Source organism: Accipiter gentilis, chromosome 23, assembly GCF_929443795.1.
Source record: "Accipiter gentilis chromosome 23, bAccGen1.1, whole genome shotgun sequence".
NCBI classification, from domain to species: Eukaryota; Metazoa; Chordata; class Aves; order Accipitriformes; family Accipitridae; genus Astur; species Astur gentilis.
Genome location: NC_064902.1, coordinates 17,056,603 through 17,082,220, shown reverse-complemented (window position 1 = coordinate 17,082,220; position 25,618 = coordinate 17,056,603). Strand labels below are relative to the sequence as shown.

Here is a 25,618-nt window from a genome sequence, read left to right as displayed (position 1 = left end):
TCCTGATCTGTGCTTTCCCTCCCCTTCCCAGCTTCCTTAGTTAAATACCTCCCTGTTCTTGCCTCATTTGTCATAATTCTTTTATATTCAAGACCCACCTGTGGCCGGGATGAATAAATCAAGGACTGACTATATAGCGAGCGCTAGCTGTTCCCATGACTTGGTGCTGGTCAGCCGTGCCTGTCCTGAGACCTGGGCTCTGGGGCTGCGTGTGAGGATCTTGCGCAAAGTCCTGGCTCCTTAATGAGAGCGCTTAAAGTGGGAATATCCACCACGGGCAAAATTCCTCATGCAGAAGCAGCAATAACACTCTGATGGTGCCAAACTAGTAGGAAGATGATTAGAGCTTTTTCTGCTTCTGGAGGAGAGCCAAGGGGCTGTAGCCAGCAAAGAGGCCTTCCAGCAATTCGCACTGAGGTGGTGAGATTTTTGGAAGCGGGCTCAGATGAGCGCAGGACAGAGCAGATCCTACCTGCGCAGGGCTGGCCGTGCCCCTACCCGCTGCCGGCGGAGGTGGGAAAACCCGGTGACTCAGCCGCTGAGATTGCTTTCCAAAAACCACCAAGCGTTAGCAGCACAGATGGCTGCTGGGCACAGCCTGGAGGCTTAGCTCGTCCCAGTACCCGCCAGAAACAGATGCAGAAGGGTCTCAAATTTGCAGCTGGGTATTTAGTTGCAAGGCGTTAAAGCAGCTTGACTACTCGGGAGGCAGCACGTGTGCAGCCAGGCACAGCAGCTCTGAAAAGTCAAGGCCCATGTACTCACCTGGGCGAGGAGGAGAAAAGAAGCTCTGTGCGTTTAAGTTGCGTTGGGAGGGTTGCTATAAAAAGCACAAGACAAATCAGCAGCGTGAACCGAGTCTTGCCGCCAAGCTAGCATGACAGGGGCATAATCAGTAATATGTCACTGATTTTTGAGTTGCATTAATGAGTAATTTGTAACAGATTACCCTTTCATAGTAACTTTAACAACTCTTCCCACTGAACGTGACACTGGGAGGCCACCAGAGCAGAGGAGCACTGCCCTGTGTCTTGAGCAACCAAATGCCAAGCGCTGCCAGCTCGATGATTACGATCTTGTTTCCTTGTGATAATTAGCACCGGCCTGCTCAGCCCTTACGGATGGTTGTCATCTCTCTCCCAGTGCCACCCAGCCGCACGGGAAATCATCGGTGAGCCCACGGCACAAGCAGGAGGTGGTCCTGCCGCTGCGTTCCCACGTGCTTGGGAAGGGGTGGCCGGGTTGAGGTTTGTTAATACGTCATCAGTGTCGTGACCGGGGAGGTGACCTGGGGGAGGATGTGTTGGGGGTCCGGCACTGTGGCTAAAGCCTGACTTTGTCCCTTTCCCTGTAACGTGGTTTCTCGTTGGCACAGGTGGGTGATGAGCTCTTGTTCCTGCCTGAGCTGTGGTTTGAGGTGTATACCCAGCGTTAGAATTGGCAATGGTGGGGAACTGGGCTGTACAGGCCAGAGGTGGAAAATGTCATACTCGTTCTACAGACCATTTAGACGTGTTAGGTTCTTATTTTATAGCAGTTTTGAGGCAGAAACTTTGAATGCCTTTTCCACAGGACTCGATGTTTGTACTCTTGTGAGCGGTCTGTGGTGAAATCCCAGATCCTTTGCAGTCAAGCTGTTGGTCTAGAGCCCTTTTGTAGTCTTGCTATTTCTTTTGGACTGCTTGTCTTGCTTCCAACTGCGACCTTATTTTGGTTTTCAACTTCTTCATCCTGCAGAACTTCACATTCTAGGTGTCTGGTTTCCAGGCAGGTCTTCAGGCAAATTCTGTACTGCTGGGTCTCACGTAACTGTGGGGTTGCAGAAGATCTTCAGGGAGGTTTTCCTAAGCCTTTGCTTCCAGATTGAGCAATCCTTGAGCTCTTTCAAAAGTCTGTTTAAGCTGTCAGCTTTGCTTTTGGCCTCAGGGTGAAACATTGACTTCGTTCTTTCCCTCAGAAAAGTTTCTCATCTTAAGGAAGTGAATTGTAATTTATAGCCAGATAGTAATTCTTTCAGGTTTCCTTCCCTCCCAAAAACAGCAAATGAGAGAGTTACGTCACAAGTCCCATACGCTAATGTAATTAATTCTATTTCTGGCTTCCTATTGAGGTAATAGCGCAGTGACAGCCAACTAGTACTTGGTCAAACGGGCCTGGGATGTCGAACACAAGCTTTTCCCATACTGAGTTGGGCTTGGGCTGTAATGTTTGTGCTATCTTGCTGTGGTGTTGGCAAGTGAAATAAGGTATTAGACTGACTTCAGTTACAAAACTCGATCGCAGCCGATGATACAGATCCCAGAACTGTGGTTGTGTTTGAAAATTTCTCAATGTGGGTTATAAGCAAGGTGCACGCGTTTTGTTGTTGTTACTCTTAGTATTGAAAACGTATCAACTGTCTGTCTGGCACCCTAATGGTGGAAGACCAAGATTGTGACTGAGCAAATTACTATTCATCGGTTACTGGTTTGCAACTTAGATGTGGTAAATCAACAGAGTTAAATTTTTCTCCTGGAATCAAAATGGATGTACTTGCAGTTTTGCATCTAATTTTACATCATCTGTGTGGACATCCACTGAAGAAGGGCAGGTGGGAGAAGCAGGGAGGTATCACTTTGATACTTTCCATCTGTACCCTGTGGCATATGACACCGAAATTAAACAGGCTGACTATTCTGTGCCTTCTCTTCCCATGTGCCTGTATTGTCATCCCTGTATTGGCCAACTGCTAAGCAAAGTTTCTTTCTTTCTAATGGGATATTTTTCGTCTCATCTTTTACTGAGTGACTTGCGACTGTTACTCATTGAAAATTGCAAATAGGTAAATAATTTGCCTTGAAAAAGGAAACGGGTTCAATTAGCCCAGGCAGTGCAGGACGCAGGAGCTCTGGTGTTTTTCTGACGTGCTGAAATGCCACCAGTGTATGTCAGTGTGCCTGTGGTATATTTGCACCAGTTTGACCCACAACCTGCCTCAGATGCGTGTCTACTCATAGGTGAAACATTGGGATGTACTTTAGCACACTGCCCAGTGCTTTGCAGTGTCAGGATGGTTTTCAAGGGTAGTTTGCCATGGTTTTTTTAGTCATTCTACGGGACTAGTTTATTTTTCTTCCTGAACCAGTGGATTATGGAACTGGTATCAGTGATTTTTCAGCACTGTAGCTTTCTGTCAGCCATACCTTAAAGCAATTTTGTACCAATTCAATGGTGCTTTTGTGCCTTGCGGTTGTGAGGTGCAGTTATTTAGTTATTTTGTCTGTAAGATGATCTTGAATCATTTTCCGCCACATGCTCAGCTCACTTGCTACTATCTGCTTTCTTGAAGAGGCAATTTATTGTTTTGTTCATTAATCTAGTTTCTGTCTGCTGTGCAAAATTGATAGCTTTCATGTACAACTTTTTACCTTAGGCAGAAAAAAAATTCTTTAAAGCTGGAATGCATTCTCGCATACATCATCAGAAAAGGAAATGTCTAGAGTATGTGTGATCTTTGCTTGTTTGCATGCTATAAAACCAGGGAATGTTTTCTTCCTAAGGGATGTTGATTGGTGCTAACTGCAAGTCGTGGTTCTCAAGCGTTACGGTTCAAGCAGCAGGAGGAAAAGCAGATTCACCCCAAAAGACATAGGTGGGTTCGGCATCACCTTGAGCTTTGGCGCTTCCAAGGATGGTGTCTCCATAGCCAAAGCCACCACCCTGCTCGCTCCCATGCATGGGCCACAGTGGGTGAATGGAGGTGGGGCTGCTGATTTTGGTACCAGCCATGCTTCATGCTGGTCTCAACTGCTCGTGGCTCTGTAGCGTTGCTTGATGGCCTTAGAGTATTTTCACATATTACAAAGCCAACTCCCAGGCTCTGGACTTCAGCTGACTTTGGCAGCAGGTCCTCCAGGACATGGACCTTTCTGAGGACCTGAGCATTGCTCCGGTTGGGCACCTGGGAAGCTATTTAGGGAAATACATATGCAAAATTCAAAGTGGAGGAAGGCAAGAAAATTAACAAGCGGGTGTGCCTGGGTCATGAGGGCTTATGCAACTGTTCATGCAACTGTTTCTCTTAGTAGCAAAGAAGACTTTTTTGTAGAAGCCCAATATTTTGATTCTCCTGGAAGAGTTTGGGAGGGAATTTTTCTGACCCCAGATTATTTCCTAATTTAAAGGGAAGTATGAACAACACAGGGAAAATTAAAGTTTCCCAGCTTTGTATTGCTTTAATAGTGGCACTTCTGAAAGGTCTGATATTTTACTGCATTTTCAATAGTTCCAACCATGAAAGTTTGGTCTACGCAGTTCTGTCCAGCTCTTGCTGACGAAGGTTGGAACTCCAGTTGATCTCTCTGTTAAGTGGGTTCAGATTAATTTGTATTTGAACAGTTTCTGGTTTGCAGATTAGAAAAATCGAGCAAACTTTCATTTTCACCCTTAGTGCAGAATATCTTTCTCTTTGGATCCTGGCTGGCCCAGATCCTTCATTTCCCTTCCAAATAGGTCATTGCTCTCTCTCTCCTCTATCAATAAAGTCTATTTTCCCTTTCTAGCTATAGCAGCAGCTCCGATTGCACAGTCAAGGCGCTATCCAGAGGGAAGGCAGGATTAGGCCTGCTCATAGGACTGGTCATCTCGGTGTGGTACAGAGCAAGGCAGTTGCTGCTCCCTTGTTATTTTCCTGTCGCTGGCTGGCGTCCGAGCAGGGCAAGAAGCTGCTGGCGGCAAAGGGGTGTTCAGCTCTGGGTTATGCTGGCCACAACAGCATACCCACAGTAATAGAGGTGAGAATTTGGCCTCGTGCAAATTCACCTGAGATATATCTGTAGATATATTGAAAGATAGATAGAGACATAAAACCTATCGATACAGAATTAAAACAGACCCAGGGCTAGAAAAATCCTTTGGCCCAACTTAGGACCTGTTTGGGTCCTAAAGAGGAGCCAGTTTCCATCCCATTTCCTGGCACAAAGAGCCTAAAAATACGGTTTGATTTCAGCCAGTCTGACGTCTGCATGAAGAAAATCCATTTTGCCTCTTGCCGCTCCTTTCCAAGTGATGGCAGTCACTTCAGCGGCTGCCGTTGTACCAGCTACGGGCAGCAAACTCAGGCCAACCAACTGTAGCCGGAGCTTGTACCCAACCGTTTGGGCAGAGTTTGCTGCTGCGGCTCCTGCTTGAGCCGAGGGAGGCAGGTCGCACGCCGACTGACTGCCTGGAGGGAGCTCGGCTGAATTTTGATCTGCTTTATGGAGGTGTGCAATAAATAATTAACTTCCCAATGATAGTTTTGTCATCTGCGCAGCCGGATCAGAGCAGGTCGAGGAGTGTTATGGGCCAACTGCTGAGCAGCAAACTTTGTGGTAAAAATCCTAGGTCACACGTTCAGAAAAGGTATGATAGTGAGTTGGTTTGAAAGGACCATGCTCCTTTTCTAGCGGGGAGAAGCTGTTAATGTCATTAGCTTGAGAAATAGATATTTTTTTCCCCTCCTCTTTCTTGCTCTCTCTTTTACGTCTGTCTGTTTTTTTTTATTCTCCCCCCTGCTATGTGCAGCTCTCGTGAACTTGGAGCTGAACTGGAATTGCTTGCATTGTCACATGTCTTATTTAATTGTGCAAATTGCTTTCTATTCCAAGGACAAGTTAATGTAGAAATGGAAAGGATTAGAACTGTTGGGATAAGAGATCGCTCTTTCTTTTAATTTTGGGGTTTAGCATAACAATAGCTACTATTTCAAAAGCAGTCCCTGGCTCTGCCTTGTCACCCTTTCATGCAGGCAAAGTACTCGCGTAGGGCCTGAGTCTCCCCTGCCCTCTCCTTTCGGATAGATCCAAAGTCCATTAATCAGCAGGAATCATCCATAAATCAGCTCAATGGGTTCTAGGCTGAGACTTCTTGCACAAGCAAAAATAAATGGCATGGGGGGGAGATGCCATCAGGAAGGAATATCCCTGTCACAGGACAGGATCTCTTTTTTAAGTCCCATGTAACAAAGAAGAAACCAAACGGGGGGGGAAAAAGAAAAGAACATACCCTTCCAGGTCTATCTAAACACGGTGCAAACACCATAGTCTTAGTAAAGCAAGCAGTAAAATTGGACATTATTCCAGCAGCCTTTTAGCCGCCTCTTTAATGAATATTAACTGTTGAATAAGTGCATAGGCTTGCCTAATACTTGAATTATTGATCTGTACTTTACTTGATTTTCAAGTGTTTGTCTACTCATTGGGGTTTGGTTTTTCTTCAAAATAAAGAAAATGTTCTGTTGCTTAAACCCATCCAATTACTGCTATGTGTAGGTAGATGTTTTTCAGGTCATTTGTAGAGGTTGAGAGCTTGCCAAGCAAACAATTTTCCTTCCTGATTTCTGCTAGTATATTAACACAATAGGGAAAAAAAAAAAAAAAGGCAAAACCAGGTGGAAAAATATTACACCCTTTTTTGGTGTTGTGTGTGGCAGTAGGAAGCTGTCACTGTAAAAACGCGGTTTTGTTGTGTAATATGAGAGATTTTCACTTCTGCTTGATTAAGCGGCAGTATGCTACACCATTCAATAAGAGCATTTCTTTTGTGGCCATCGTAATGGGGCGAGATATCAACAGCATCAGGGACATGGAGTACTGGCAGTGCCTGTACGCAACTCCCATTAATGCTGATGGGGGTTTTATGGATGGGTTGAGAGCAGTGCACTGCCGTCAGTGTTTAATTTTTTACAGATGAATGTGCACCATCTCTGAGTGTAGTTGTATGCAAGAAAGATGGGTGAAGATAACAGTTCACTGCTGTCAAAGTCCAGGAGTGGCTTTCCATGCAATGCATCCCCACTCATTTGTGCTTGGTTTTACAGTAACTAGGCTGGCAAACATACTATACGTGACTTGTCCAAATAGTGTGCTCTAAGTGTTGGAGTGACTTCATCCCTGGAAAAAAAAAAAGTTATTTTTTAAAGGGATGATGTGGCTGACTTGATTTGTGTGCTGGATGGGGGAAGTACACTGATATTGTGCCGGCACTTGGCAGTGTTAGGGTAACAATTGGACTCGATGACCTTAAGGGTCTTTTCCAACCTAAATGATTCTGTGACACTGTGCCAGATCTCTGCAACAGAAAGAGAGGTAGTTTTTCCTCTCTGCTGGCTGTACCTGGCTGTGTTGGGCTCTGGTTCTCCTGCGGGGTTGATCAGGTCGGGGCTCTCGGAACCAGACCTGGCATTTCATGTGGACCTCTCTGATTTTTGGGTGGGGTTCTTTTTTTTTTTTTTTTTTTTTTTTTTTTTCTAGTGTCTGACAACACTAGCTGCAGGATTTCAGTGCAAGCCTGCTGAATATCAATTAATTTCTTTTACAAACCTCCTGTATAACATGTCTGTCTTCAAAGAATCCTTTGCATTTCCCTCTTCTTTTGCCATCTAACCTCCCTCTGCCAGCCTGGCCGGAGGAGAAGACGCCTGAGCCCCATGGTCCCATTTGGGGCTCTTCAGAGCCGCGCTGGCAGATGGTGCAGAGCTCTGCCTTCGCACCGCAGCCTTGCCTTCAGCCTCGCTCCAGCCCTGTTGAGCATCTCCCCATCCTTAACACATTTTTCCTTGAGCACCTGCTTCTTTTGGAAGTTAGTTATTTAAAAGGGAAATGTAAGCAACTGGCTGAGGGTGCAGAGAGGAGGGGAACTGGCTGAAGGGCTGAGGTGAGCACTTTCTCCTCCGTCTGGTTGTCTTCTCACCTTTAAGTTATTTGTATGCATAGTTGGCTTCCCGTGCTGATTGGCACCGAACGAGTCGGGATAATGTCACGGTTGCCCACGAAGCCGTGCCAGCATGAGAGCACAACCTTGCCAACACAAGGGCATTGATTAGTGCAGAGGAACTAGGGCAATCCAATTATAGCCACGAATGCCATTGGCTTTCTTGCATTCTTACTCAAATAACTGCGGGCTTTCTGCTGTATTAAGGTGGTCTGGACTATATTGAGAAAGGGGAATTCATAGGACTTAGGTAGTGCAGAATAAACAGGGATTTAACTCTTAGATACTCTTATTGCCTATTTATACATAGGGCAAAAGGATAGTATTTTTCAGAAAGGTAGAAGCTGGCTGACCCCCCTTTGCCTGCCTTGATATTAGAGAATATATTTTATTTTTCTTTTTTTGGAAATTATTACAAAATAGCCTAAAAGGAAGCTACACAGGAAAAATAGCCAAGAAGTTTCCTATCGTTTCAATCTTGTTTGAGCATTGAATATTCCTTTGTTCCCTAGTATTATGCTTCCTCTAACCTACTCAGTGGGTCAGATAAGGAAATGTGATATTTTTCACCACCATGACGAAATTAAACTAAAGCTACAAAGAACGTGAGGGTTGTAGCCTGGAGTCTTAGATGAGTAGTTCAGATCTGGCTTTATATTAAATGCAGAAGCGAACAGTCTCTCATGGATGAATCACATTCAATTAGCTACTTCCTATGATAAACTGATTAAAAATTAAGTGGCATCAAATAAGACTGATTTTGCTCTTACATTTAAATAATGCTATAATTACATACTAATCAGATGGTAAATCTTAATTGTACACTTTCCATATGTTTTATTTGCCTGTTCTCCCTCTTCACTTTGTCGTCTTTGTATCAGCATGGAGTATATTTTCAGGCTGCTTTTATGTTTGGCCTAATTGAATATCAAAAGCAGTATATGTGAAACTTCCTGAATTCTATTCTTTAGCCAGTGGCAGCTGTGCTATTAGATGACCTTTACCATTCCCGTAGCACAGAATAATAAAGGGAGGGGGGGAACTGAAGCCCAGCCGTGTTATTGTTAGAGACAGAAATAAATCATATATAATTGCTTCGCTATGAAGGCCAAATCCTGCCGTCCTTCATGCCTGAGTTAGAAATACAGGATTTGGACCTTTGTTTCCTGTGGTTTCCTGGCCACCTTGGACGTGCCCAGAATCCTCACGCTGCCGTTGCGGTGGCTAATTACCATCACGGGGCTCGTGTCGCGTTCAACTGAACTGCAGCCCGGGCTCCATCCCTCCTGCGCGGGCAAGGAGATGGCTCTGGTGCAGGAGAGCCTTTTTGTGAACGTTTGCCTTTAAGAGCCGTTGGCTTCCGTAAGATGACTCTAAAAATTAAGAAAAGCCTTAGATGTTGGATTGCATGGTGGGTTTCCACAGAGTGCTTGTGTTTTGGTTAGCTGTTTGGAACAAGCCTGCTAACTCTTCCTTGAAATAAATAGGTGTTTTGACATATCAGGCATGTAGTATTAACTTTATTCACTCCAGAACTTACTTTATGGTTTTGCCTGCTTTTTAATCATAGATCATGAACACAGTCACAAAAAGAACAAGCGGAAACACTGGAGAAGACAGTGGGCAGAAAGCAGCTTATTATCTGACGTGGAGATGTTGAAACACAGCCTGGAAGTGAATTCGTTTTCTGCCGATAGCAACAAGACTGGGAACATCAGTGAAAAGAAGAGCCACAAACGAACAAAGCGGTTTCTCTCCTACCCTCGGTTTGTGGAAGTGATGGTGGTGGCTGACAGCAGGATGGTCGCCTACCACGGAGCTAATCTACAGCACTATGTCTTAACGTTAATGTCAATAGTGAGTATTCAACTAGGGGTAGTACATGCACCCCCGGCTCATTGTCTAGTGGTCTCCGAGCACCCTTTCTGCTGCGTTCATATGCAATACCATCAGTTTGCCTCAGCCAGGCATGGAGATAATGCTGGGATTAGATTAAAGCTTGGTGAAACTTGGCTGGGGAGCACTGGTTGGAGTCTTCTTCCTTCCCAGGTTCCCACACCTCTCCCTTCCAGCTTTCTGAATCGCAGACAACGTGAGAAATGTCACCGGCCCTTTAGTCCATATGCTGTACTCTTCTTTTTATTTAAGCCCATGTGAAAGAGCAGCTGAATTAAAAAGGTACTTTGGGGACCGTGCCTTCCAAGGGACTCACGCTCGTAGGTTACGCAGTTGCCTGACTTCCCTTGCTGTGGCAAGGAGAAGGAGCCTGTGGTCACCTTGATCCTTAGCATAGTGCTAGGGTTGGCTTTCCAGGCTGAGGACAAGCATTTTAGTAGCTGCTGGTACTAGGATGCAGTAGTCCAGTCCCCAAACAGGCAGCTCCGTAGATGCAGAGTGACTGGAAGTGAGTATCCAGCGTAGCTGTGTCACTGGAGGGATTTTCATCCCATTTGAGGGCAGAAGTGCAGTGAATATGGGGTCTAAAACTGTCCATGTCAAAATGAGGCACTTGAGAGAGTAAGTTGCTTTTGACAGTCTTGGTTGGTGGTCATTGTATCTCAGAGCAGAATGATCCTGTAATTTGGTGAAATGTGTGCTAAAGCAACAGGAAATATTGGGCTTCTGCGATACCAGCGGGTTTGTTTCATTCTAAAATTGTGCTTCTGGCAGGAGGTCTCTCCAAGTAGCATCAGAGCACTGAGTGGGTCAGAAGAGCAGCCTAGGAGAAAAGCAGTTGCAAAATGGAAAACACGCGTGTGTTGTCTTGAATTGTTTCCTTGAATGTTAGCAATAATTCCGAATATTTCTTTTTGAAACAGGTGGCTTCTATCTACAAAGACCCGAGCATTGGAAATTTAATTAATATCGTTATTGTGAAATTGGTCGTGATACATAACGAACAGGTAATGGAAGGGATTTTCTTCACCTTCTGTTTGACAGTGGCATTTGTAGTGAGCATTGCAATGAATAATTAAAATACCTGCTTTCTGCGTGTTGCTTATTAGGATGGTCCTGCAATATCTTACAATGCCCAGACAACATTAAAAAACTTTTGCCAATGGCAGCAATCCCAGAACCACCCTGAAGGAAGTCACCTTCAACATGATACAGCCGTGCTTGTTACCAGGTATGGTGAATATTCGCATGAAAACCGTAGCCGGTTGTTCATCAGAGGCTGTGAGCATGTAACATATCCAGCTATGGGAAATGTTTGGTTTTTGATGTGGGTGTAATGATGTTTGCAACTGTGGGAGCAGTATAACTGTGAGCAGAATTGGGATAATGTGTCCACCAATAGCAGTAGATGCCTTTGAGAGGTTCAGGACCGTCCAAGGTCTGCCCACGGGTTCAACATAAGATGAAAAACTCTGACTGTGGTAGGGAGTTGGTTCAGACTCTGACTGGACAATGTGGCAAACCAGCATGAGAAGGTCCGTTTGAGGACCAAGAACTGCTTTTGGATGTTGTTATTATTTGTGCTTGTACCTTAACTCACTGCTGCATTGAAAATTAATGCGTCAGGTCTGTTCTGCTTTCAGACAGGATATTTGTAGAGCGCACGACAAATGTGATACTTTGGGTAAGGAAAACCTTTTCTTTGTCTTCTAATAACTCTTTTTTTGTAGTGACAATGTTAGTTGCCTGTGCTGAACCGTGGGCAACGTTTCTTTTTCTATTGTAAACCTCTTTGTTCTCTCCTAGGTCTGGCAGAGCTGGGCACAGTCTGTGACCCATACAGGAGCTGTTCAATTAGTGAAGATAACGGACTGAGCACTGCTTTCACAATAGCACATGAACTTGGCCATGTGTATGTTTTATGTAAATACATTTACATTTAAATAGCCCGAGATTTATGCTAGCTAGGGCTTGCCAGCCAGGCTGGGACTTGGTACCTGCTGAGCCTAATTATTTGAGAGGAGATAAATATACTTGGGTAGAAGAGGCACCACTGAGGAAGATTAAGGTGTGGTGTGACTCTGGGAGGTGGTGGGGTGCTCCGGCGCCGATCTGAGAGCAGCAGATCCACACGTTGGGGTGGATGAGTGACAGGGTACCCCAAACGGCACCTAAGCAAGGGAGGAGAGCTGATAAAATGTCCCTTATTACTGCATCTTCTCACAACTACATGTGGACATCAGCAGAATCTGCCCCAGCAGCCATGATCTCCTGGGCAAACCACTGGGACTAGCCAGGATTTTGGCCGGAGCTGGGTGCCTCGGGGAGGACCAGGGCGAGGGGCACAGGTGCGTCTCACCTGGCCTTTGGGACTGAAGTCTTCTCCAAGAGCAGGTCCTCAGCCTGCCGCAGCTCGTCCCACCGCCGCGCGTGCTGCTACTGAAGGCAGGGGTGTGTGAAGGGAGGAATTTACCCGGGTGATCGGGATGTGTAAGTGAGCCTGACCCACCTCCTGAACTATTTCACGAGGGAAAATCTCATGCTGCTGCACATCCCCCGAAGAGATGCTGTCATTCAAGACGCACCTCCTCCAGTGGAAATTTCTTTTAACTGATTTTGCCTTTTTTTGAGAGTGGTAGTGAGACAAATCCTCTTCGATCACATAGGCCTTCAGCCCCCAGCCACAGCTCTTAGACAGCTGGTTCAGTCCCAAACCACCTCGCGCCTGGTTTGCAGTGGAGATCTGTAGCTGTGGGATGGATGAGTACTTGGGAACAGATCCCTCATTGTTTTAGCCTCCCTTTTTCTTCACGGAGAGCTGGCCGAGACGGTCTATTTTTAACCACGGTAGTATTTGTTTAAATGAGATTTCCTGACAGAAAGTCCCCGAAGGTTTGGAGTTCCCCACACCTAACCTGTGGCTAATTCCTTCGCTAATGCTGCCCCAGAGCTGCCGGAGGGGTTAGCGGCGCTCCCGAGCGGGAAATACCTCTTTGCTCTTTTACAGGGAGCAGAGTGAGAAGGTGGTTCACTGGAGGTAATCTTAATGGGATATAAACTTCCCAGCCTTCGAACGCAGGATCACACCGGGTCATTTCCCCTTCTCCACTTCAAACAGCAAAGCGCTTTAAGCCGTTCTGTCTCCGTTAGTGTATTTGCCGCATTCTTCAATATGTCATGTGCTGCAAACTTCGCGTGGGTTTCTGCTGATATTGATGCTTGGTGGCATTTTGTAAACCTACCACATAAAGTATAGGAGCCAAGTCTATCCCGGGTGCAACCCTACTTAGGCAACAGCGTGAGGGATCAGCGTGGCCCAAGGCGTTCAACTGAACCAGAAGACCTTTTGCAGCCAACGTAGGGTGCTGCCAATGTACACGAGGGACTTTGGGCACCGGTGGTCGGTGGGCTCAAGTCATTCATCTCCTTCAGAAACTTAGTCCCCGAGATCAATTCTTGGCTCTTTGGCTCAATTCCCGAGAATTTGCCATTATGATGAAGGGGGGGCCAAACTCCAGCCTGCCTGTGGGAACGCAACTGTCAGCTGAAAAGGAAACTGCAGCTGAAATTGCGTCTTACTCCAGGCTCCCTCAAGGACTTGTCTGGCTAAATACATGCAGTCACGGTATGGAGATCTTACCGGGTGCTGTGTAGCTTTTTGCAGACAAGTGCTAGGAACCCCATTGGAGCAATGCTTGCTGACACTTATGAATACGTGGACGTTAATACTTCTATTCTGTAATATCTGCCAGTAGCATATCTAGGAAAAATTCTTGGGTTTGCTTACATTTAGTTCACACTGTTGCTCTTGCTGTGCCAAATACTTGACATTTGCCACTTAACTGACTGCTTTTCGCTGCTGTTTTTCTCTTAGATTTAACATGCCACATGATGACAATCATAAGTGCAAAGAAGACGGAGGTAAAAATCAACAGCATGTCATGGCACCAACACTGAACTTCTACACCAATCCCTGGATGTGGTCAAAATGCAGTAGGAAATACATCACTGAATTTCTGGAGTAAGGCCTTGCATATGCATGTTGTTAGGCTGTTTTTACACGTGCGTGCATCCCATGGGGTTCATCAGTTAATCTGAGGTCCTAGTGTGCCACCTTTGGGGGAAATCAGAGGGATTTGTGTGTGCACGCATCCTTTACGTAAAGCAGGAATGCACCCCTGGCATCCAGTGCCTGCCAGTTCAGCCTCATGATAAGCTGGCAAGGACCGGCCTCTCTATGGGGAGCAATAAGTCTTCCCCCATGGATATTGCTTTTAAGGAATGTGCGTTCTCCTTGAACCTGAAGAGAGAGCTTTCCAAGCCCGGTGGCCCAGATACGGAGCCGTGTTTTAGGAGGCAGATTGAATCTGCCTTTCTGCTCCACAGGTCAAGATAAAGCCCTGGCACTAGTCCGTGGTGGGAACGCTGCTCCAGGAGCCCGCGGGTCAGTTTGATGCACAGTGGTCACCCGTTTTGCTGTGATGCCTTCCCATGTGTTGTGATGGGGACGGGAACGAGAGCCACGATGGCGTGCTGGCAAATCCAGGAGCTCGGTCCCTCAGGCAGTTCTTCTGCTCATCAATGATTTTTCTTTCTAAATACGTCGCAGCGCTTGCTCAGCAATTAAACGCAGGTCGTGCACACTCAGAAACGCTTTTGCCAGGGTAGCGGACTGCACTGTGGTGGATGGTCATTAGCACAGCACCGGCGTGGCAGTGAACGGGTGACGCACCCTCCTGTGCTCGAGTCGGCAGTAGCTGTTGTAGTGCTTGCTAAATACCTAAATACGGCAAATGTGGTGTGCCTCTGCCCTAAGGCTAATTCAGATAAACACCAATGGGTTCTAGTCTCATTGCCTCCTGTCTAACACCGTTTTTTCCCGTTTGTGTTGTAGCACTGGTTATGGGGAGTGTTTGCTTGATGAACCTTCATCAAGAACTTACACGTTGCCTCAGCAGCTCCCCGGGCTGATTTATGATGTCAACAAACAATGTGAGTTAATTTTTGGACCCGGATCTCAAGTGTGCCCGTATATGGTAAGTGAAATTCCACGCCTTGGTTTTCCTGGTGTTGCCAGAGCAAAATAAGACCTGGGGTTGGATGAATGGGAAGCTCACAAGCCATCAAATTGCTGTCAAGCTTGTGAGTTAATGATAAATCCGAAGGGGGTAATTTCATAAAGGGTCATCTACCTGGTACGGCATGTGGCACATATTTATTTAACATTTGGATCTTTTCAATAACTTCAGCAGATGCAGTGTCGGCGACTTTGGTGTATTAACATCGATGGCGCGCACAAGGGATGTCGTACCCAACACACACCTTGGGCTGATGGGACAGAATGTGAGCCTGGAAAGGTCTGTAATACCTGGTGGTTTGTGCCTCGTAGCTATGTTTCCTAGGGCTCAAGCTAAGCATGTTGGTCAAAATCATCCTGTCCCAATGGCCAGTTGTATTGAGCACAGCTTCTGACTGCAAGGGTGGAAGCTCAAAACAGCTCTGTGTGTCTTACGCCTGGTGTGCATGGGTCAACTCTACCGCAGATAATGTGATTAAAATCGATTGCTTGGCATAACGTTGTTTAAAGCAGGTATTCCTTCTGGAGCGCTCATCTTTTTAAATTAATGCCCTTGAGTGAACTCTTGAGCAAAACTTTTGCAAAGCTTCCCTAAGCTTTTATTAGAGATTTCCTATGTGATGCGAGTAATTAGTGATTTAGCGTAACATAAACTTGCCAACTGGCTTCTCATCTCGACGACTTCAGAGTAAAATATAGAACTGGTTGACATTTTCTGTATGGAACATTTTTGGCAGTAATTCATAGAAACTTTCAATTTCCATGTGCAATGTTAGTTTCCAGATAGCACTGTGGTTTCTAGAATAAGTATTTAGTTTTTATTCTCCAGATCTGGAGAAAAACAGTTGAGAGGATTTTCCTTTTTCTTTTATTGAGATACTGAAAAAATGCTAATTAGTTTTCATCATTTTTGTCTGTACAAATATATTCTCCATCTGGGTCTATTTAAAAAAAGTGTGATATTATTCTACAAGGTATAGCTTAAAATTTGTTTTTCTGGCTGTTAATGATCAACAGTTAAGATTTTCTTTAGAAAGAGTTAACATTTTAATTCACAGTCTTTCAGATGTATTTTAATTAAAATATCTGGATGCTATTTTAGATATAATTTTCCATACAGGCTGTGGATCTCCTTAGTAATTAACCTTCTGTTGCATGTGTCTGAAAAGTCAATTGTTCAACGACACTTGACTGATTTCCTTGAAGACAATGGACATACTGTATCAATTTGCCTTCCTTTCTTAGGGAATAGAGCAGTCAACACATTTGTTTTTATTGTTGAGAATGTGCATTAGAGATGTGGTTGGAAATCCTATTCCTATGCTACTCCCTGGAGCCAGTGGTGCACCAGTATTTAATGTTTTTATGTAAAATCCCCCCATTTTTGAGACTCAGGATAAAACTTAGGCAGCTGTGGAGTCCCTGTGTCTTGAGACCTTGTGTCTTCAACTTCTCTGTTGGTGAGCTTGGGGTCTGCTCACCGCTGGAAGCTCAGAAATAACTATTTTCTTGAAATTCCCAAGATCTGGGCTGCAGGTTTTTTTCCGACAAACCTGTTGTTACCCTTGGATGTGCCCAGAGTGACGTGCAAACAACTGCAATTGAGCAGATTAGCACCTCCTTAGAGTTACCCCGGGTCAGCCGAGAGGCAGTGTCCAGCTGTACGGCTCTTAATAAACACTGTGTAAGCAAAAACATTCCAGTCCACAAATTTAGACAATTTGACAAGTTTAGACAAATTAGACAAGTGTGACCTGAACTTCTCAGCTGAGAGCAGATGGGCTCTTAGGAAAACCTAATGCAGTCCAATCGTGTTCAACCATTTGAATGTACTCTCACAAAAAGGCTTTACGGAGTAATTCTTGTATCTATGTGTTGGTCTAAATCAAGCTTAAGGTTTGGATCATTATAAACTCTCTCTTCCTCAGTGTTTACTTGGGCTCGTAAAGTGCTGAGGTGCGAGTCTGGAGTGCTTTTCTTTGGAATAAATCACTATTTCGGTACTCTGCTGAGGCCAGGAGCCCCATCAAACTGCTGCTTGCTGACTAATGCCTTGCCTCAAGTCTGCATGTTTAAAACCTGTGATATACGGGTTGGCAGATGGAGAAAATACCGTGCCATTTTTTATGGAGTTATCTTTGGAAACGAGGAAGCCTGAATAGCTAAAAAAAAATTTCTAGCTAAAACTACTGGGATGTAGATTTAAGCAGGCTCTAAATTTATTCTTAAATCAAGGACGCTAAAACAACATGGGAGTATTATCTTATGCATATTTTGCATGTGAGGACACTGAATTTGATATTGCTAAATCAAGTAATAAGCCCAGCCCAGAGTTTGGCCTTTGCTGGGCGAGCACCAGTCGTGATGGTTTACAGTGTTTCACAGCACCAGTGCATTGTCGGGTGGAAGTAAATCACTGAAAGAAAATAAAGAGGGTTGTAAACTTGGGCCTCCATCTCTTGTGGTTTTCAGGGTTGTTTAAAGAATGATAAAAGAAGAGTAGGCGAATAGCGATCATTTCTGTCTTCTGCCGTATGGCAGCAGGTAGCGTATGTGTTATGCATGCATGAAGCTTCACAGCACTTGTCTGCCCCCTGCTAATCTATTCAGCCAAAGTCAGCCCAAGGATGGGAGCTGGATTTGGTGAATTATCTGGGACTCCAGTGGCAAGACAAAGGAAAGGAAAGTCTGTTGTAGCGTCTCCCATCCCTGCCATGGCTCTCCTGCTCGACTGTGTGTCTAAGTTATTTTGAATTTGCTCCAGACAAAAACTCTTTTATTCTCTTCATTCTCTGATCTGTAAGCTCATAGGAAAGAGAACCCTGGCAGGCTTTTTAGTTTTTCTGTTGTAACTCAACATAGAAATTATTTTTAAAATAGAAAAGGCATGAAGGTTGCACAGCCAGACTATTCACAGTGTGGTTCCAAGAAACACCATTGCGTTTCCATAAGATAATCTTGCTGCTTATTTAAAACAGCTGCTCTTTTTTTTTTTTTTCCCCCCTTTGATTTACCATCAACTCATACCCCCCAATTTTTAATAAAATCAAGGGATGTAGGTGATTTCCTGGTTAATTCTCAACCATTGGATGGGAGACATATAGGTCACGTCACGGTCTGTTAGCTGTGTGTACATTCACTGGTTAGCTATTCGGTCGTCTTCTCTGGGTCAGTGGTGCCAAGCATGACTGTGGTTATATATTTAGCTGTGAGTATCAACATCGCTGCGAGAAGTTCTCCACCAGGACAGCACCGTTGGATTAGCGTCGTGTTTTTGTACGTTGATGATGGCTGTCGGACTTCTTTGTCCCTGTACAGGACTAGCATAGGGGTCCCTATCCTACAGGTTTTCAACGCTGTAAATGCCAGGAGGAGTTGTGCATCATAAGGGTTTGTCCTTCAGCAAAGAAACAGTCATTTCAGCTTATTTTATTCCTGTTCTTTACTGTAGCAAGTATTTTTCAGCCAGTTTCTATCCAGGGAATCAAATCTTCAGATGAAAGCAAATTTAGGGCACATTGCAGCCTAGAGACCATGCTCATCTCTGAGCAAACACCACATTTAGGACCCAAGCTACAAGTTGTTCGGCTGTCCTGTAAACCATGCCCATAGGCAAATGCGCCTGAGGTCAGCTTTCTTCATCGGCAAAGCAATGTGGCAAGCCGGCCATCGTGGGCAAAAGGTGATAAACATGCTGCAGAGCCAGTCTCCTATGGGCTGGGTGCACAACCCCCACGACAGTTTGATTTTGCTCTGTTTTCCTAGATAGGTTTCTCTAAGGTGGTTCATAAGGATGTCTAAAAAAGGGGGATGAGCTCATGGTGTGTCTTGACACAACCTTGTTCCACTATTAGTGAAAGGGCTTGAAAAATGCAGTACATCAATAAATTCAATGCCATTCCCGTAAAGATCATCAGGTGTTTTCCTGCCTGAACAGCATCTGGTGCAGAGAAATATTGCAAGGGAGTATATTAATGATGCGCTGCATGTTTTCTTCTTTAAGTCTGTAACCTCTTCTAATCTGTGAGCAATCAGCAATGTTTGAGCTTCCTATAATTGCAAAGATTTAGGCATCTGCCAGCAGATGAGCACGTCTCTGGGTTTAAATCTGCTTTAGCGAGTAGTGTTCAGTGAGAAGGACGCCCTGCTCTCATGGGTCTTGGGGACACTTTTCCATCCACTCCCATGGGGCCAGAAGAAGGCGACTCTCCCCTGGATCTCACCTCTCCAGAAGTCTGTGTAGTCGAACTAGCAAACATACCCCAAAGGGACGCAATTTATACCATAAAAATGGGGGATGGGGACTTGCCAAGATACTTTAAGCCAGTTTTCCAAACAAAAGAAAACAAGAGTTATAGCTGGAAAACAAAAGTGTAGGCCAGGCCTTGGCATGCCTCTTGTTATGGCTGAGTGAAAAAAAAAAAAAACCCCGAACTTTGGATTGAGGAATTCATTTTTCTATTTTATTTGCCCTTTGGATTTGGAAGTTTCTTTTCCTGCTTTGTTCAGCTGTGGGGAGGTTTGAGTTTTCCCCTGGTGTTTTCCCCATTGCCTGTCTCCTCCTCTGACACAGCGCGGTTCCCGCTGCTCTCCAGGAAATCAGATAAGCCGCTTTTTGAAAAGCCAGCGCCGCCAGCCTTGCCGTGCTGTTCGGCACCAGTAAACAAGGAATATTCATTGCTTGCTGTTGTCTTCAGTCTTCTTCCCGTAAATCACTCCCACGGATGCCATGTAAGGGTGCAGAGAGGAAAAAAATACGGGGGTGACAGACAAAAAGTAGAGAAGTTCAATTTTATTTGATTGCAAAATCTTTGCTGCGTTTTGCGAGGGGTGGTTGAGAAATAAATAAGCATGGGTGTTGGCGTTCGGGCCGGTTGCTGGCGGTCGGCTCGTAATGCAAAAGCAAAGCAAACCCACCTTTCCCACCTCTCTCCTTCGCACACAGCACTGCCGATTCGGGATGTGCGTGCCCAAAGAGCGAGAGGCACCGGTGATAGACGGAGCGTGGGGGACGTGGAGCCCTTTCGGGACCTGCTCGAGAACCTGCGGTGGCGGCATAAAGACAGCGATACGAGAGTGCAACAGGCCCGAGTAAGTGCACGGAGGGGAAGCGCCGGTGGGTGAAATGGGGGAAAGCAGCTGGATTGCCCAAATGGGCTGAAATCCCCTTCGGTTGTCCTCAGCCCATGTGTGCCCCGGGGACGGGTGGCTTTGCCGGGCACGGATGAGGTGGCACGGGAACCCAGGAGGAGCCGGTCACGGGTTTGGTTTGTGGGTAAAGTGCACTAAAAAGGGATCCCTTTGATGGAGAGAGAACGAAAAAGCTGGTATCTGCGTGGGTTTATTGCCTTCTGTTTTCCTGGGAAGGCACAGCTGGGGTCCCACTTCCAAAGGTGTTTTTCTTCCTCCAAAGCTGTGGATCAGAAAGGAGGAGGAAGGGAAGGAGCCATGTTTTTATCCATTTTTCACTATTTTACCCCTGCTTTGGCCGCTTTTGCAGGCCAGATCCTTTATACAGTTTTCTACCATTTTACTCCTGCTTTGGCTGGTTTTGCAGCTTTTGGCTGCTTTTGCAGCTGATCCTTTATACAGTTACATGTCAGCTGGTGCAGACTAGCCAAACCTCAGCAGAAATCTGTGCCCCATTAAAAAGCGGCACTCAAAAATGTTTGCCGTCAGCCCGGAATGCAAAACCCTGCACCCTTTGAAATGGCAGGGAATTTTGCCGTGGGCTTCAAGGAGACAAATGTGTGGCTGGCGAAATATTAGTAATAGGTTGAGCAACTGGTATGAAAACAGCCTGTTTACACAATTTGTGAACCGTGCTGGTTTCTGTTTAACTGCCTCCTTTCAGCCCACGAGAGCAAGGAGAGGTGGGCAGGATGCTTTCTGGGCTCTCATTTGGGACTGAGGCACAGAAAGGAGAGGGGTCTGCGGAGCTGGTTGGACTGAGGGGTCTTAAAAAGGTTGAGCAGGTTCGTGCCGCTTTCTTATCATTGGTGCTGGCTTATTGCTAAGGAAATTGCCATTAGTGATGCACCAGTGACAGTTTCATCACTGCTAATGGGAGAAGGGAGAGCTTGTACCAGCAGCACCGGTGGTGAAGTGACGGGAGAGGCTGGCTCGGCGCGGCTGGGCGAGTGTCAAAAGAGAAGAGAAGGGCTGAGGCTAAGGGAGTTGGACACCAGCACATTAATTAAAACGATGCTGAGAAACACACAAGCGCAAAGGAGTTCTCGTCTGGCTGTGCTGAGTCAGCACACGCCATATGGTCTTCCTGTAGCCATGGAGACACAAAAATAAAATATCTTTCCACATGCAAAAATAGCTATGCTGCCAAACCTTTGGATGCTGTCAGTGAGAAGTATTCCCATCTTCTGGAGAGGCATCTGTTTGGACTGATAGCTTTTTGTGACAGAAAATCTCTTTTATCCTAAAGGCTAGTCAAGGTATTTTAAATTCCATCTTCTCTTATAGCTTGTGTTTTGTATCTTGGTGTTTCATGAGGCGTATTGCTTTGGCCGGGATTTGCAAAAGCACCTAAATACGCTCGGCACCAAGATGCCGGTCAAATCCCTGGGTGCTTATGATTAATAACGGTTATTTCCAAGGCCCCCTTTCGAGAGCCATGTAGCTGGCACTGGCCTCTTCTCCAACCCCTCACGCAGTCTCTGCGAGGAGTTGTCTCTCCTAGCACCGTGCACGGAGCTTTACATCAGGTCTCTGGTTTTGTCCCTGTAATTTGACATCGTAGCGTGGGCTCCCACCACCTGCATCCCCATTATCGTGGGGCTGCTGAGACCATACAAGTGGATGAAACACCGCTGGGTACTCTCCCGCCTCTCCCGCTTTTCAAAGTACTTTGAAAGTATACAGAGTTTCTCCTCTGTTGTAGAAGGCAGCAAAACCAACCCAGATACCTTGAGTAAGGTCTGAAATAGTTTCCAGTAAGGCTTTTCTCTTCAGAGATGGTTTAGCTTTTTCTGTATATGAGGATCTGGGGTGGGATCTTGCATGGCAATAAAATACTGTATTACATCTGGCATTGCAAATGACACACACCCCCCCACCCCCCTCCCATGGTACAGAAAATAAGGCTGCAGCTCCTGCCTCTAATGCGCTCTGACACATACATGGATGAGTATCTCGCAGGGCTGTAGGAAGAGCTGTAAGCCTCTGAAATGGTCGCAGACTGTGTTTTGACATACACTGAAGGAATGTATTAGCTAACCAGACCAGACCCTTCCAACCAAGATTGCCCACTTGGGAATTCGAGGCTGGCTGGTACAGACAAAGCCCACGGCTGCGGCGCGTCACGTAGAGGGTCTGTGGTGCAAGCCCTGGTTTTCAAAGCAAGGCATAGCTGCAGAATTACAGGGAAAAGGCATATTTCATAAGATGTCAATACCAGGAGCCCTGTTTTCAGGAATAGCTTTCTGGATGGGCGAGTGTTATCTCTGGATGCGAGTTGGATCGCGTCTGCATTTTGGTGCATCGCAAAAGTATCCACCTGTGCTGAAAGCTGTCTGAGCTTCCCGTGCGAACACATCTATACATAACTGTGCTGGCCACCGGCAGCACACCTCCCAGTTCCCATCCCAGGGCTTCCTGGGATGCTGCGAAGAAGATCTCAAACTGATCCGTGCGCGTGAGAGCTTCACGGATTTTTCCTGCAGTCGCTGCGTGAGCACAGCCACATAGGCAGACGTGCAGACGAGCGCGTGTGCCCTGCAGTTAATCCTCCAGGGGCTTTTCGTTGTGGCAGAGTGGCTGCCCGTGGGGCTGAGCACGTGCAAAGCACCCCCGAAACAGCGCTTCTTGGTGAGGTACCTGTACCCGGTGCTTCTGGACCGCTTGAGGGTTGGGTGCTGCCTCAAGGTCTGCAAGGGAAAATGTTCAAGGTTAGGAATTGCAGATGATGCGTTAAGCATTGCCTATTTAAGACCTGTCGGGGTGGGAGCGGGGATAAGACCCTACCGTTCCCCAGGCCTGGCTGCTGTGTCCTGGGAGTTGCTGGTGTGCTGGGAGGAACGCGGCGAAGCCGGGGTGTGCGCAGGAGCTTGTAAGGGGAGTGATGCTAGATCGAGAGTGGGTCTGCGCCGGCTGATATTTGATCAACTAGAGGATTCGGAGAGAAGGGAAATTGAGGCAGAACAAGGGGGTTCCTATGCAAGCACTGCTTTCCCTTCTGTCTCTGTGGTACATTGTCGATGATTATCCATAAAAATATTACATAGTGGGAAGTATCCCGTATTTCTTTGTGACACTGAGAATCGATGTTATATGAGGCCAACTTATTTTTCAGGGTCAGCTCTTTCTGTTTACTCAGACTCTGTGAAAAGCAATGCTGGTTTAAAAACACCCTAAAACTGTCAGGGTGGTTTGGGGCTGTTTTGAAATGTCAGAAGCATGAGTGTGCTTCAGCCCCAAACGCTGGCTGTGGGGAGATTTACTGCCACAGTTACAAAGCTGACAGTTTGCAACACGATGGCAAGTTTTAGCATCCTTCAGTTTGTGGTGCGTCCATGTGTTCAATATTGTTTCAATCTCACGGGTCATGTCTATAGAAAAGGAAACTATACAGTAGCTTGGGATCTTTGAATTTTGTTAGACGTACCCTTTAAAAAAAAAAAAGTCTCCTGCATGTTCTTCTTAACTAACTTAATATTTAGAAGTCTCATTTTAATTAAATTGATTTATACTGGAAGCAATGCGGTTACCATAAAAATGTTGTAATTGCAATTTTTTTTAAAGAAATGCCCTGTTAGAGGTTTGCATAATTTAGAGCCTTTGTCAAACCACAGCAGTCCTGCTGCGGCGTAAATGCTTTTGAAATGAAAATGATGAATCCTGTGAACTCCCCCATGAATACTTCGGACTCACCGATGTCTGCAGTGTGCTGCTGCCACAGCTAAGAAGTTTCCCCATGTGCTGTGTAGGTACATGGTCGAGATGTCCCTTTGTAGCTGGAGGTAGATAACGTGCCTGCATGGGAATAGTCCACGGGATGGGCTCCGGCAGTGGGAAACCCCCAGGAATCACCATCGTGCCTGCGAGGCAGGAGGAGCTCAGGATGCATCCACAGGGACTGCTGCGCTGGGCTGTCTCTGGAGCAGTCCCAAGTGTAATCAGTTAAATTATTTCGAGTTGTTTGTCATACCAAGGTGGAGAATAGACTAAATCGGTAGAAATGGGGTTTAGGCTTGCTCCACTAGGAACCGGTGTAAAATCAGTCTGCAAAGAGGAATCTGCGCTGGGCGCTGGACGGTTGCTTGGGCTTTTTATCACTGGTACTTGCTTAATTGCAAGTGCCAGAAACCTTTGCAAGCGACACATGTTTAGTTTCCAGATGGCACGTGAGAGCTGCCCTCGGAGCAGGTAGAGCTGATGTTACCAGCTATTGCTCTGGGCTGTGCCTAAAGACAAATCATACCCCTCGGCTTTTAGGATAGGATTTGAGGGGTCTGCACCACAGCAATGCGTATCTCGGTGAGGAGAGGCTGCCGGCAGGAAAAATCCCCTGTGTGTAGCCGGTGGTGCTCTGCATCTCGCCCGCGGCTGCTGGAGGAGGTAACTCCTTCTGCCAGACGTGTGAACATCCCTAGTATGGTGCTGATGGGGTGGTGGGAAGTCTGCCTGCCCTTTGCCACTTTGCAGGTAATCTTTTGGCAGGTGCAAGCTGCTCTGTGCCTCTGTCTCCCCACTTATTTCACTCTGCTACTTGAGTGACAAATAGTTTTCAAACGTAAGAGTGCAGAATTTTCATTTGTGGGAGAAAAGGCACTGCTGGGCTTCCTAAGTGGTTGATGTGTCGAGATGCTAAAAAAAAAAAGTGTTCAGGAGTAGGGACTTGTTTGACTCGCTGTCTGTAGAGACCTTTGTACGTGTGTAGAGGATTTCCGCCTCTGTTACATTAGGAGACGCTGACTGCATGCGATGTGGAGAACTTATGGTGGGCACCTCCATGCTAAGGGCAGGGGTGGTTCCCGTTTATCACTTGTTGGTTCACGTTTTGGAGGGTCTCCAAGTGTGCAAAGTGGCTTCCTTCCCGAGGAGGCTCAAAGGGAATAGGGGCTCTGCCAGCATCCCTGGGGTGCCGATGGGCATCGGGTCCTGGGGCGAGGCAGAGCCGATCCTGAAGAAAATCCCCGAAAGGCAGGAGGTGCGGGTGCCAGGACTTCAGCGCCTGGCGAGTCCCTTTTCTGACCTGCCCTTCTTGCTGGCGCAGGCACTTTTTTTGTTCAGGGGTTGGGTCGAAGATGTAGGTTTAGCGGTTATTTTGCAGAATAGGCTGGAGCTGGGCACGGATGTTGTCCTGAGCTTCAAGGGCCGCTCTCTGCCTCTGTACACGTGCCCTGGCACAGCACCATCAGGACACGGTGGCTCTGGCTGCTCAGGATGCTCTTGCCCTCCGCTGACTCCTCTGAAATGGTCTATTAAAGGGAGAGTCTGGGGCTAACCTCAGCCAGTGGAGGCTTTCCCATGCTGATGGCTGAGATCCATTAAGGTTAACTTCGTCTCCCTCGAGTTGCCGGTCTTAACTGGTATAATTTTTCCTTTTTGGAAAATTACAGCTTTGCCCAAGTTGACCCTGGCAACATTTCATCCAGATTGCAATATCTTTCCTTCTGTAACATCAGGCAAAAGCAAAGCTGCTTGGGTGGTACTGCAGTTTTTATTAGGCATGTTAATAGTGGTAGCTTGTGGAAGCTTCCACCATGCCCTCCCAATTTCATTTGAAGTTTCAGGAGAGAGCAGCGGAGATGGTGGGGGTTTGATTGGAACATTTAAAGCACGGTGCATCCTTTTTTATTTTACTGTTATGATTCATTATATACATAGAAGGCTGCACATAGATGGGTATATGAAACCTTACCTGAGTTCCTAGAAGAAGTGTCCTTTGAATAGACAGTA

At 46.2% G+C, this 25,618-nt stretch overlaps 1 protein-coding gene across 5 annotated transcripts in view; it reads left to right on the top strand.

Annotated features, from left to right (window-relative positions):
• The window catches only part of ADAMTS9 (ADAM metallopeptidase with thrombospondin type 1 motif 9), an 86,933-nt gene that overhangs the window by 5,981 nt on the left and 55,334 nt on the right, over positions 1-25,618 (top strand). For all 5 annotated transcript variants that reach the window (XR_007509293.1, XM_049826542.1, XM_049826541.1 and 2 more), the window contains 9 exons: positions 9,302-9,588; positions 10,551-10,634; positions 10,737-10,858; positions 11,271-11,311; positions 11,434-11,539; positions 13,502-13,648; positions 14,522-14,663; positions 14,877-14,984; positions 19,650-19,795. Coding sequence is in view for 4 of the 5 variants with exons in the window: in XM_049826542.1 (XP_049682499.1) it covers positions 9,302-9,588; positions 10,551-10,634; positions 10,737-10,858; positions 11,271-11,311; positions 11,434-11,539; positions 13,502-13,648; positions 14,522-14,663; positions 14,877-14,984; positions 19,650-19,795 (1,183 nt within the window). In the remaining variant the exon portion in view is untranslated. The remainder of the gene's footprint in view (positions 1-9,301; positions 9,589-10,550; positions 10,635-10,736; positions 10,859-11,270; positions 11,312-11,433; positions 11,540-13,501; positions 13,649-14,521; positions 14,664-14,876; positions 14,985-19,649; positions 19,796-25,618) is intronic.